The sequence below is a fragment of the Rhagoletis pomonella genome, unplaced genomic scaffold, assembly GCF_013731165.1.
Source record: "Rhagoletis pomonella isolate Grant_MI unplaced genomic scaffold, Rhpom_1.0 Rhpom_scaffold_03709, whole genome shotgun sequence".
In the NCBI taxonomy this organism is placed as follows: Eukaryota; Metazoa; Arthropoda; class Insecta; order Diptera; family Tephritidae; genus Rhagoletis; species Rhagoletis pomonella.
This window is the reverse complement of record NW_023462261.1, coordinates 7,265-20,167: the sequence shown is the minus strand read 5'-3', so window position 1 is coordinate 20,167 and position 12,903 is coordinate 7,265. Positions and strand designations below refer to the sequence as shown.

Sequence of the window (12,903 nt, the reverse complement as noted above, 5' to 3'; positions counted from 1 at the left end):
TATTACATTGGCCTTGATAGTTTTTTATTTAGCAGTTACAATTTTTAGTTTAACTTGTGAAGAAACGAGCACACTGTGCTACTGTTTTGGCTCACGGCGCGCGTTCTTCGTGCTGGCTGAAATGTGCCGCCGTTGCCGTTGCTTTTGCTGTTGCCATTTGCCATTGCAGTAGTAGCCGTCGTTGTTGGGGCGCCGCCGTCGTCAATGCAGCTTTTTCAGTTTTCGCTTAACGCTCGTTCAGTCAAGTTGATTTTGCTGCACCGTCGTTCACTATTTAATTCGCGTCGCATACAAAATACAAAAGCACATACACACATACACACATTCGCATATATACACATATCGACTCACTCAAAATACATATACGCCGCGTCGCATCACACTCTGCGCCTAAACCGCGAACGAGGGCAGCCGTCTGAGTGGCTTCAATTTATTGTATATTATATAGCGCGGTGGTGGTAATACGATAACAGGTGCGACAGACACAGCATTACGATTGCTAGCAGCCACTGTGCATTTGGCGGACGGTGTCATCATCATCAAACGTCGTCAACACTCTCGTCGTCGGTCTGGTCGTCAGCGACGCGCAACTGCTGCGCCGCCCGCTGTCCGCATGGCGCGCAAGGATGATCCTGTCTTGAATGTGCGCTTTGTGCAATTGGTCGAAAACCATCCGTGCCTTTGGAACTCGACGCTACCAGCTTACAGCAAGAAGGACGAAACCCAGAAGGCCTGGCAGGAGGTCGCCAATGAGACGAAAGACACTGGTATGTAAGCGAAAAGCATTGTTTGCCTGCTGGCTGGCGCCGTCGCAGCTGCTCCCATTTCGTCTTTATTGCTAATAACCATAATTGTTGTTAGTGCTGGCATTGTTGTTGCAACTGTGTGTATGCACTATTGCTATTATAATATTTAGCGTTTACAATTTGCTATTGTTGTCAATGCACAATTTTTCTTACTGTTTCTGGTGTTGTTTTCCCATTTGTGTGTGTTCATGCGGTTGAGCTTTCGCATTTACTAGCACTATGGCAAGTTACCAGCTCACAATAGAGCGCAGCGTAGAATTGCGTGCCGTTCGTTCTTCAAAGTTTTTTGCATTCGCATTCACAATGCATGTACTACACTGCACTTCAACGCTCGCCAGTCGCTCTCACCCCACACCCTACACCTCGCCAACGCTGCGCTCCCCTCACCCGTCATCGTATGCACATATATCGTACGTCGTACGCAGCTCTACGATTGTCGTTCGCTTGTAGAATATGTTGGTCAGTTGGCACTGGCAGCGCCCTCAATACGCTCAGTTACCATACCCACTGCTGCGCCCCCAACTTCTTACAATGTGGCTTTTCGATAGCGCGAGCTTGTGTAGGTGCCTTCGAGTGGGGCGTCGCACCACGTCGCTTCGTCAGCCGCCAGCCAATCGGTTTGTTTACTTGTTGCCGTGTTTTGCTGCATTTGCATGTGCGACATGGCGCGGCGCACAAGGATGAGACGAAACGCGACGCAAGGCAGTACTTTAATACATCAGCACGACAACGGCATCGCAGCAAGGCAGCTGCAATTGCAGCAGAAGCTTTGCTTGCTCGCTTGCCTCCTCTATGCACATACCTACATACATAGTATGTATATTGCATTTTCAGTGCTCAGAGCTTTTGTCACACCATACCTTCAACCGCACTCGCATACACTTCAATTATCTTGTGTGGTTTTCACAATCGCTCTCGCTTAGTCTCTCTCGCTGGTTGCTGTTGATGCAATTCTATGCCATTTTCAGACACTTTGGGCTCGTATTGCGTTGTTTGCGATTACAATGTTTGTGCATAGAGTTTTATCAATATGCTTTGCTTTATTTTAGTTTTTGTGGCGCTTGCAGCCAGCGCCGCTACGACTTTGTTTGCTCTACGAAATGCGTTTTCCGATATTCGGTGGAGCATTTGCTATTAAAAGTGCGAACTTTAAGTCATCCAAGAACAGAATTGCGCTAAGCACTAGTTTGAAGTAAGAAAAAGTTCTGAGTACCTATCTCCCTTTTTCGTGCTAAGTGCAAAGTAAGCTCAAAATTAGAAGTGCTTGCACATTCTGAACATGCATATATGTATTCATACATATGGATGAATGTACCCAGCTAGCACATCTGCTAGACAATTTCTGATATCAGACAAGTCGCACAAAAGTTGACTATTTAGACAAGTCGGCCGCTGTGGTGTAGTGGTAAGCAGTGCGCGCTTTCACTCGCCAGCACCTGGGTTCAAGCCCTGGTCAAAGCAACATCGCAAAAAATTTAGAAAAAGGTTTTTTCTTAACAGCGGTCGTCCCTCGGCAGGCAATGGCAAACCTCCGAGTGTATTTCTGCCATGAAAAACAGCTTCTCATAAAAATACAATCGCCGTTCGGAGTCGGCGTAAAACTGTAGGTCCCTCCGCTTTGTGTGACAATATCAAGGCGCACGCCACAAGATGGAGGAGAAGCTCGGCCAAACACTAACATATGTGTAAGCGCCAATCTATTATTATTATTATTTAGACAAGTCTTACAGGTTTCGTACAGATTTCTCGGCAAAGTTTCTGGAGAATTTTATTTGTTTCGTTATCCGATTTCGGACAGACACGTCTTATTATTCTTATTTCCCGTTATTTTCTGGTCAGACATCTATAAGATATCCTTCAGAATCGTCGGCAATTAAATCAGAATTTCCCACGAAGTGTCGGTTAGACTTCCTGTCAACCTCTCCATATGCTTCTCTGATCGATATCGGCCAGAAATCATAAAGATTTCAGACGTTTTTGCCGCCGAGTCTGACGGATATCTAACAGATTTCTGGCAATTTTGCTAGCTGGGTGTATACACATGTACATATGCACATGGATATGTGCTTATTAGACAGGGTCACGGAGAAAAAGTTTGTAATCATCCCAACTGGTTCGAAAGGTTACTTGGAAAGCGTCATAAAATTTTCCGTTCCTGATACGTCCGAAAAACAGCCAAAGTCGAGTTTTCTTCATAACTTAGCTTTTATTTATTTGTAAGGCAATTTTGAATTGTTATATGCGCCATACGTATAGTATATCGTTAAAAAGATATTGTTAAGTACCTACTACTATATACTTTCATATATAAGATCATATTGCCCTCAGTTACCTTCTTTGTCCAGTTAACTCACAACTTCTACCCATCCAAATTTAATTCTAGTACCGTAAATGTATACTTTATATTAAGTGATGCATTTCTCCGTATTCCTGAAAAGGTGCTTAGCTCCCACATCTTAAAATCTGATCATAAATAAAAAGAGGTAAGAAGAAAATCATTTTTGGCTGGCTTTGGAGCGTGCCAAAGATAGAAGTGTTTACGGCGCATAAATCCTCTCAAAGTAAGCTTTCAAACTAGTGGTCCAATTACAATTTTTTTTTTATATAGCGACCGACTCGGTCTAATGTATATACATACATATGTATGTGCCCGTCGGGATATATGTACATAATATTTGGGAGTATTTAGTATAAAGTTTACGAAATTTCCCTGATGATTTAAAGTTCGACATGTGTATCGTATCAAATACAAGTTTTTGGTGTTTCTGTATCCTCTCGAATTGTAAAAGTCCACAACCAAAACACATACAACAATTGCAGTAACCAATACAAATACCTTGTTACGCTTTAGTGCAGGCGTTCAAATGCGTGTTTCTCTTCTGAACTTGCAACAAACCGAGATACCAACAGACCAAACATCGAAATTTCTTGTGACTTTCAGAAGTAATCTGGTAGCTCTCTGGTGATATACACAAGGCCAATTTGTTGACCCGTGGAAATGGCAACAGACTACATCTATCTAAAGCCGCCCACAAGATCGGTATACTACTCACCGGCTGGCTACCTCACCGATTAGTGAGGAGGACTCCGTTACTGTGAAAGGGGAAATTTGGTGGAAAAATGTGGTTAATCAAACGCTAACTATCAATGGAGTAAGCCGAAATAACGGCGGTAAAAACTCACGGAGTCTTGACTAGATCCTTGGGGGAAGTAGCAAAAAAAGACTAGAAACTCCATTGGGGGGTGAAATAACACAAACGGCAATAACGCAAATTTGTGTTATTTCCCAATTGAATGTGAAACAACACAAATTTGCTTTAGTTCATTTCTCGTTGAGCAATAAGACCAACTTTTAAACTTAACAATTTGAGTAATAAAGCAAAATAGTGCACATATGTAGGTAGTCACCCAGTTACATTTGACAAAAAGTAGTACATGAACAAGTTAAATGGATTTGTAAATATACAATTTTGAAAGTGCCCAGCGTCGCGGCGGTCCGCGTTCGCGCGCCGCCTGCGCCACCCCGCGCCGCGCCGCGTTCGTCGTCGCGCTCGCGCTCGCGTCCCGCACCCCCATCCCCTCCTTTCGCAATTATGCACTAGTGGCATTATAACCGTTTAGAAAAAAGAAAAATCTATACTAATTATATAAAGAGAAGTCCCTTTTTTTTGTAACAGGTAATCTCGCGAACGGCTGGTCCGATTTTCATGAAATTTTGTATACAAATAGCTTTCGGTAACCACCATGTTTTAGACTAAATTTTTTCTTTTTTTCGGGTAGGTGGACCAGGGACCGGTCTATTCGAAAAAATCGTATTTATGGTCCGATTTGCTTAAAATTCGGTACATAAGTAGTTTTTTTAGCATATATTAGGATATATGGTAAATTTTTTCCGAGAAGTAGACCAGAGACTGATCTATTCGAAAAAATCGTATTTACGGTCCGATTGGCTTAAAACTCGGTGCGCAGGTAGCTTTTTAGCATGTAGTAGCATATGTGATAAATTTTTTCCGAGAAGTGGACCAGGGACCGATCTATTCCAAAAAATCGTATTTATGGTCCGATTTGCTTAAAATTCGGTACATAAGTAGTTTTTTTAGCATATATTAGGATATATGGTAAATTTTTTCCGAGAAGTAGACCAGAGACTGATCTATTCGAAAAAATCGTATTTACGGTTCGATTGGCTTAAAATTCGGTGCGTAGGTAGCTTTTTGCCTGGATAAGCTTATAGATTCCTGTTTTCCAATTTTCATGCAATTTCGAATATAAATAGCTTTAAGTAACGACCATATCAAGGGGCGAATTCGTCACTAGGCAAGATTTTTTTGCGCCAATCAGAAACAACGGATACTGAAATATAATTATAATATATAATATATCTCAAGTAATATATATTTAGAAAGCCGTTTGTTAGTTTTCGCAAGGCTCGAGAGCGGCTGAACCACCTACTATACTGTAAAGCTTCTAGGACATTCACTATAGAACCGGGTCATTGTTGCCGCCAGGGAGTGAAGAGGAAAAAATTTATTTCGCTTTGCTAATAACCGTGCTATGAAATGCCGCACAACTGGAGAATTTCAAGAACGGATATAACACTTTCCTTAGGTTATTTAAAGCGACAAATGACCACCAAACCTTAATCTTAGCAGACTAATGTGCCAATGAAAATCGTAAACGTGAATTGTTGGTGAAAATGTTGGACCAAAAACGGGACGAAGTTCGCCGGGTCTGCTAGTAATGAAATAAAACCAGTTCACTTCTGAAACTGCTTTTCAATGTCTGCATGCATCCCACCCATAGTGAAATTTACCAGGTGCCACTGCCTTATTTGAAAATTTGCCTATAAAATGGGACTATAAGGCAGCCGAATGTCAGAAAATAAAGCGAGAAAGCAGTTTTATTACTTCATCTGTTTAATGCGACATCGTTCCCTGTAAACATTTTAAGGTTTTCCAGCAATGTTTTTAACATAGTAAAAAGCATGCAGATAAAATTCATACAAAAGCGCTATGTCCAATATGCCGAGCAGTTATTGAAGACGATGCTTTCCCTATATTTTGTTAGACTTTTCATAAGTAAAAATATTTTGTGAATATTACTTTCTTCATATGAATTATATCACATTTTTTGTTTAATTCAAGGCCTATCAAACAGGTTGAGAGCATTTGAGCAAAAACAACATTTGCCTGTATTTTGTTGTTGCTTCTGGTATCGAAAGTGTCAAAAACTGTTCTAATTTTTTCTTCTACATCAAAGCGTGTCATGTGAAATACAAAAAGATACCAAATTTAAATTGAAAAAATTAAAATTGTTGCAACTTTCTTTCTTAGTAAATTGGTTTGCTTCTCGAAGAATTAATCCATCCTGTGCCAGGCCCAGTAATCAGCGGTTGTGCTGCCGAGTTGGGCGAGCGTTCCAAAAGCAGCTATTCATTCGCTGGTTTTGTATGGAAAAAGGTTTTACATGCAAATAGACTTTAACAATTTAGAATTTTTGTGAGAAGAAATTAAAAATATTTGACATTTTCGAGAACAAATAATTTGAAAACAAAAAAATCAAATCAGCTGCTATACTACCTGTCCAATGTGCCTTGGTTTAATTGTATTTTTGGAATAAACAAAGTTCTTTTTGCTTCTGTCAGTAAACTGTTTTTTTACAAATAGTATAAATAAGCAATGGGAAATAAAGCAAAACTTGGATTTTGGTATTAGTTCCAATTTAAAAAGGAAATAAAGCAAATTTTGCGTTATTGCCGTTTGTGTTATTTCACCCCCCGAAACTCATAAATGAAAACAATGAAAAAGAAGTAATGCAAGTGGGTCTAACAAGGCCACGCTGGCTAAGATCGTTGAAAGTTTTTCGTAAGACAATTGAAAGCCAGTAGGCAAGATATGTATGTAGTTTGAAAGACTTTGCTTATTCTGGCACGAAGTCAACACACAAACAGTCAGAGTCTAAGCGTCTTGGTAAGCACATCACTGTTGACAGTTATAAGTTTGAAAATGTAGACGACGTCGCTTATTTGGGAACCAGCATTAACACCAATAAATATGTCAGCCTTGAAATTCAAGGGAGAATCACTCTTGCCAGCAAGAGCTACTTTGGACTAAGTAAGAAGTTGAGAATAAAGTCCTCTCTCGTCGTACATGCGTGGAGGCATGGACACTGAAAACGTCTACTTAAAAGGGCTCCTGAAGTTTTCGAGGGAGAGATTCTGCGAAATATTTACAGGCCTTTGCGCATTGGCGATGACGAATGCCGCAGACGATTTAACGTTGAGCTGTGGTGTAGTGGTTACCAGTGCGCGCTACCATTCTGCAGCGTCTGAATTCAAGCCCGGTTCAACGCAACATCAAAAAAAAAAGTGTTTGTTTGCGGTCGCCCCTCGGCATGCAATGGAAAACCTCCAAGTGCATTTCTGCCATGAAAAAGCTTCTCATAAAAATACAATCACCGTTCGAAGGAGAAGCTCGGCCAAACACTAACATAGTGTGTAAGCGCCAATCTATTATACTTAAATTACGCGACAGTGTCGCCCTGCCTGTATTACCATTTGATATCAAATGACTTGAAGAGTTACATACTTCCCAATTCTGACGGAGTTGGTAGTATTGATCAACGCCAATTTACTTAGCCGTATTAGTTTCAATGGCATACAAAATTCAGATATCGTGGGATAGAGGCAACTCCGTTTCGTGCTGTCCCCCGGAACTACGTCAAGTAGTTCGTCGGGAGGTGGAATTGAGTTGTTGGCTCTATTCACAGTATCTTGTCTAATATATAACAGCCAGTAAAGTTTTTCTTTTAACCAAACCCAAACGCTCATTTGCTATTAGCTTCGCTTTTATGCTGATCCTATTAGAGGTTTACGCCGACAGGCTTTGCGGCGGCGACGTGGTCAACTTCAAAAAGAATCAGCGGCGACGCCGGCGCGTCTGGAAACGCCGGCGCTACTGCCCTTAAGGTAGATTCCAAAGAGCCATGAGGCTACTAATCTTATTATGTCATCTCGTCAGCATTAGGCATTAAGGTTGATCTACTCTTTCCCAAAAGTTTAACCAATCAACTCGAAACAGAACGGCCCTTTTTGACCCACTGTTTAAAAAAATGGCTTATAGATGGGTTAAATTTCCACTTAAATATTAAGCTCCAAATTTTTATAAGGAGAACCGAATGTAATGAAAAATACTAATTGTTACCAAAAAGGAGGAACTTTAACCCTGTGTAGAAAACATTGCGATGCGAAGGAGCAAAACATTTCTGGGATTTGACTACCACTAAGGAATGCCAACATAATTTTCACACAGCCACCTATTACTTGTATACGTATGTGGGACCCTAGAGTAAAATAACTTACGAATGTAAAATTTAGCAAAAAAAAGTGTTTGCTTTTTATTGAAAGTCTGTTTAAAATATAAAAAATACACACGAAAATCAACTTGTCTTTCTTCTATCTCTAATAATTGAGGAGTTAGATGCAATGAAGCAGCTTCTGTTAAACTGCTTTCTAGGATATTGGCATTAAAGTTTTTGATGTGTTATAACCAGGGAACGGATTTTATGGAAATTGCCTTTTTTTCTGCTAAAGAGATAGAGTATTTTCGATCAAGAATGTCCACGATTTAGCTTTCCCTGATTCCATATACACACATTAAATGTTGCCTTTTTTAAGATATTTGCCTTTTTTTTGCCTTTTCTACCTTTAAAAAAGTGATTATAGCATTTAATTTTTTTTTTTTAAGATTAAAAAATATACACATGCCATGCGGCTTATAGAGGCGCAGGGACCTCTTGCCAAATTGGTGTTCGAAAAATTCAAAGCCGTTTTCTCAGCTAACGTAGGCTTGGAGACAATAAGGGGTGTGGATAAAATTGTAAAGGACGAGGAAAACGCCCCTTATTCCCGATAATATGAACGTTTCAAACGTTCCATACTTAAATTGGGCTCCACTTGTATCAACTTACGTCGAGCGCACATTTAGTACATTCAAGGCTTTTCTTCGCGAAAATCGAATGAAAATGCTGCCAGAAAACTTCAAAATGCATCTTGTGGTTCAATGTTACTACAACTATACAGATTAAAGTTTTATGAGTTAGAAACTCGAAAGGATAAAATAGTCAAAGATTCAAAGTACAAATTTTTCCTATAATGAAACTAGTTCATAGATTTTCTCTTTTTACTTGTAATATAAACATTTCTAAAATAAATGTATTTTTTGATTGTTCTTCGTATTTTCTGTCTTTTTTTAGTGCCTTATTTTGCTTTTTTTGCAATACCTAGTGCCTTTTCCTTCCTTTTTCGCTATTTTATTTTGCCTTTTTTTATAGGTTTTTAGGTCCTAAAAATCCGTTCCCTGGTTATAACTTTCTTGTTGTAGTATGTTTATAAGAAAGTAGTATTGTTGGAGTATTGAAAAGAATTGACTGCGGAAAAAATCGTTAGATTAACAGTAGGGTGGAACCCTAATTTAACTGTAATAAACGTTTTCGATCGAAAAATATGTTACCTATGTTTTTTCTGAGTTACACTCTTTTTGGAAAAATAAAGGAGATCATATTCTTCTCCAGTGGCCCAAATTATGAAAAAAAATCTTCTTTAAAAATGTAATTTTCATTTCGTAAAATTGTATTTTTATACGAGTGGTATTTAGTTCCTTCAAACGGCGTATTTCAATGTTCATACACCATGAAAATTTTGTACAAAATTCTTTAGGCGCCGAACGCCGCCGCCGCCGCGCCGATATTTTCGTAACTCGGCGGCGGCGCGTGAGGAATGACAAAAAAACGACGGCGGCGTGGCTCGGCGGCGTATATCTCTAGGCCCTATGGTACGAACAGCTTCCTAGTTTCGTTATGTTTCGACTATCTTGGGCGCTAAGTTCCGGAAGGTAGAGCTGGATTCAGCCGTGACCAGACAACAATTTTGTGATGTTAAAGTCAACCTCTCCTATATATGTAAATGTCGTTGAGCAATACATACATATACTTCACATATTATTATTTGGTGTAGGTAAATATTTTATTAGACGTGTATTTTCATAAAACATAACTACAGAGAACTTTCCTTTATTATGTATGTACATTAGGGTGGTCCAAAACAAGAAAGTCGGAATTTTAATGCTCTCACCCCCTAGGATTATTCTATATCGAAAGAAATATACCTCTATTTTTTATTTTTTATTTTTGAAATCAAAATCAAAGCGCTCAAAGTTTTCCATGCTTTTTATATGGGGAAAAACAAGTTTTCGTAGAAATGGTGTGGAATTCTTGAAAATCAATATTTTACGATCAGAAAACTGTGGTTCTCTTCAGGAGACTCCCAATAACAATACCCAATTGTTTATTTCACCATTTTTTAATACCAATTTTTTTTATTTTTTTCTTTATTGCATTTTCTGACATTTTCTGAGGGTTTTGGCGGACCTATAAAATATAGTTACTATAAAGGAATGGTTAAATAAATAATTGGGTAATATTATTGGGAATGGAAAAAAATATTGATTTTCAAGATTTCTATACCATTTCTACGAAAATTGTTTTTTTTTCATATAAAATACATGGAAAACTTTGAACGCTTTGAGCGATCTCTAAATATATTTTGATTTCAAAATAAAAAATAGGGGTATATTTTTTCGGTATAGAACAATCCAAGGGGGTGAGGGCATAAAAATTCCCACTTTACTTTTTCGCATGCATTTTTGGACCACTCTTATGTACATACATGAATCATAATTGTGGTATATATTTTCCAAACTCCGCTTCGTCCCTTTATCATTCTGGGGGTTTCTCTCTGGGCGATTTAAAATGAAACTCTGGACTGGTGGAGTTTTGTGTTAGGAAAGTTATCGTTGCAGTATTTCGATGGTTCTACAGCAGCCAACAGAAATTTTATCACACCCATATTATAAATGTGCTGGATATGCAAACATCTAAGAATTTATGCAACAACTAACATTTGCCTACTCCTCAACAAATACCTTTTGTAAAAAAAAACACGTTTGGTTCCAAAATCATCCGATCTTTTGAGTTATCACATACTAGTTATGTATTTACATTTGAAAAACAAGTGTCAATTAAATGAAAACAGTTTCATATGCAATTCTTTTTTACTTGCAGTGCGAAATTGCCGCGAAAGATGGCGCACAATAAGGAGTAGTTTCCTCCGATCGTTGAAGTTGTCACGCACTAGTACTGGTAGAGGCAAGCGTAAATATTACCTATCTAAGTATCTGCAATTCTTGATTCCTTACACAAAGACGCGCCTAAAGAACGGCAGTTCTTCGTCAAGTATAATTGCGCAACGCAAAATGACGCCGCAACCGCCCATGACGCGCATCAATCACATACCATTACCTATAGTCAGCAGTGATGACACCAAAGATTCCAATGCCACAGAGGTGGCAATAGCCGAGGAAGATGTTGTGGTTTCGCTGCATGAAGGAGCTACAACACAGCAGCATCGCATAACTGTGCATCCGCCAATGGCGGCCCCGTGCGCCATACCAGTACCAGTCGTAATTCCGGCACCGACCGCCATCAAAACGGAACAGGGTACAACAACGCCAGAGCATGGACGATGTATAGCAACAGCCGTTCCCAGCATGAATGCTTGTGCCATCGTCGGTGGTGCTACAGGTGGCAGCGGTAATGCGGCAAACAATAGTGCTTTTGCCGCAGCAGCGGATTCGCAACCAACTCCGCGTAGTGCATCTGCCGTCGATCTGACGGAGTTTGCCGAGTGGATTAAAAGTAAAAATGAACATCATCGCCAATGTTTAATGCCCTCCTCACCTGATGCTGATCAATCATTTCTCAACAGCTTGCATCCATTTCTGAAGGAAATGTCCGGGAAACAGAATCGTCGCTTCCGGCAGAAGGTGGTGGCGCTGATTGATGCCATTCTGGATAATGCCGACTGAGGCGTACACGTGCGATGCGTAACGTATAGCAAATGCGGTGGTTAAGGTGGTGTTGATCGTGGTAATGCCGGAAGTGCTGGGAGTACAGAGCCAAGAGCAAGTGATCGTGGACGTGAACGTGAAAGTAGCAGTGGTGAAAACAGGGTAGACCGATGTGAAAGTGAATTGCGATCGCTTTATTTTCACATCGAAGTCTACAATATAAGATTTCAAAAAAAAAAAAACATTACGCACATGAACACCTTTATACTCTAGCGCCTGAACGCACACTCACACACCTACCTACATACACACAGTTAGACACTAATACATACATTATATACCTGCATGCACACCGAAACATGTGTATTGTGAAATCTGTTGTTTTTATTAGAGAAAAATATTTTTTGTTTCCAGTGGAATTGAAATAAAGGCTTTATTTTTTGTACCCTTTGCATTTTATATTTCTTTAAATGAGCTGGTACATACTTTAGCCAAAGAATATCCTTATGTATGTAGAACTTCTACACTATTTACAGGGGTGAGTATTATTTCCCATACAATCTGATGCTCCAGCGATGGGGAATCCTATGTAGAATTGCTCGGTGAATCCGAAATTCGGGTTAATTTTTTTTGCTATGGATACATTTTCGAGATATTTGCAGTTTACCGTTATTCAGCTTAAAGCAAAAATTGGTTCCTTTTAATCACGTATATCTTACGAACCAATTTAAAAATCTTAATATAAATGAAAGGCAATGAAATTCTCCATAAACCGTATATACATCACTTTTCGATAGGGCTTATAGTTTCTGACAAATTAATTAATCATTCCAGCTTTTTTATTTTTTAATGAAAAAATTAAAAAAAATCAAACTTTAACAGAAGAAAACTTAAAAAAAAAACAGTTCTATGCCAAATTTTTGCGTTTGTAATAAAGCCTGTTCTGTTTAAAAAAAAAATCAAGTTACTGATGAAGGAAATCGGTGGATAAATACGAAATAATGAATGGTCAAATAAAAAGGCGCAAGATTATTTTTATGAAGAGCATGAAAGAATGTTACTCATACGCCGCGTACACCTAAGTAACACGGTTTTCTACTTATATTTCATACAAAAAATCTTTGCGCATTTTCATTTGACCACTCATTATTTCGTATTTGTCCATCGATTTTCTTCATCAGTAAAAATTTGGC

The 12,903-nt window shown here is 39.1% G+C and overlaps 1 protein-coding gene and 1 long non-coding RNA gene across 2 annotated transcripts; one reads left to right on the top strand and one right to left on the bottom strand.

Moving 5' to 3' along the window:
* Positions 1-2: 2 nt before the first annotated feature.
* On the bottom strand, positions 3-1,671 carry LOC118754325. The gene is made up of 2 exons (XR_004994878.1): positions 960-1,671; positions 3-900 (listed from the first exon to the last, which is right to left on the bottom strand). It is a non-coding gene; the product is annotated as an uncharacterized LOC118754325 (long non-coding RNA).
* On the top strand, positions 574-12,155 carry LOC118754324. The gene is made up of 2 exons (XM_036489198.1): positions 574-767; positions 10,926-12,155. The coding sequence occupies exons 1-2, from the start codon at positions 614-616 to the stop codon at positions 11,726-11,728; spliced, it is 957 nt and encodes a 318-aa protein (XP_036345091.1). The 5' UTR covers positions 574-613; the 3' UTR covers positions 11,729-12,155.
* The last annotated feature ends 748 nt before the right edge of the window (positions 12,156-12,903 follow it).

Coding starts and splice junctions, on each gene's coding strand:
- LOC118754324 (XM_036489198.1), top strand. CDS start 614: ATGGCGCGCAAGGATGATCCTGTCTTGAATGTGCGCTTTGTGCAATTG. Junction 768..10,925: donor CAATGAGACGAAAGACACTG/GTATGTAAGCGA, acceptor TTTTACTTGCAG/TGCGAAATTGCCGCGAAAGA.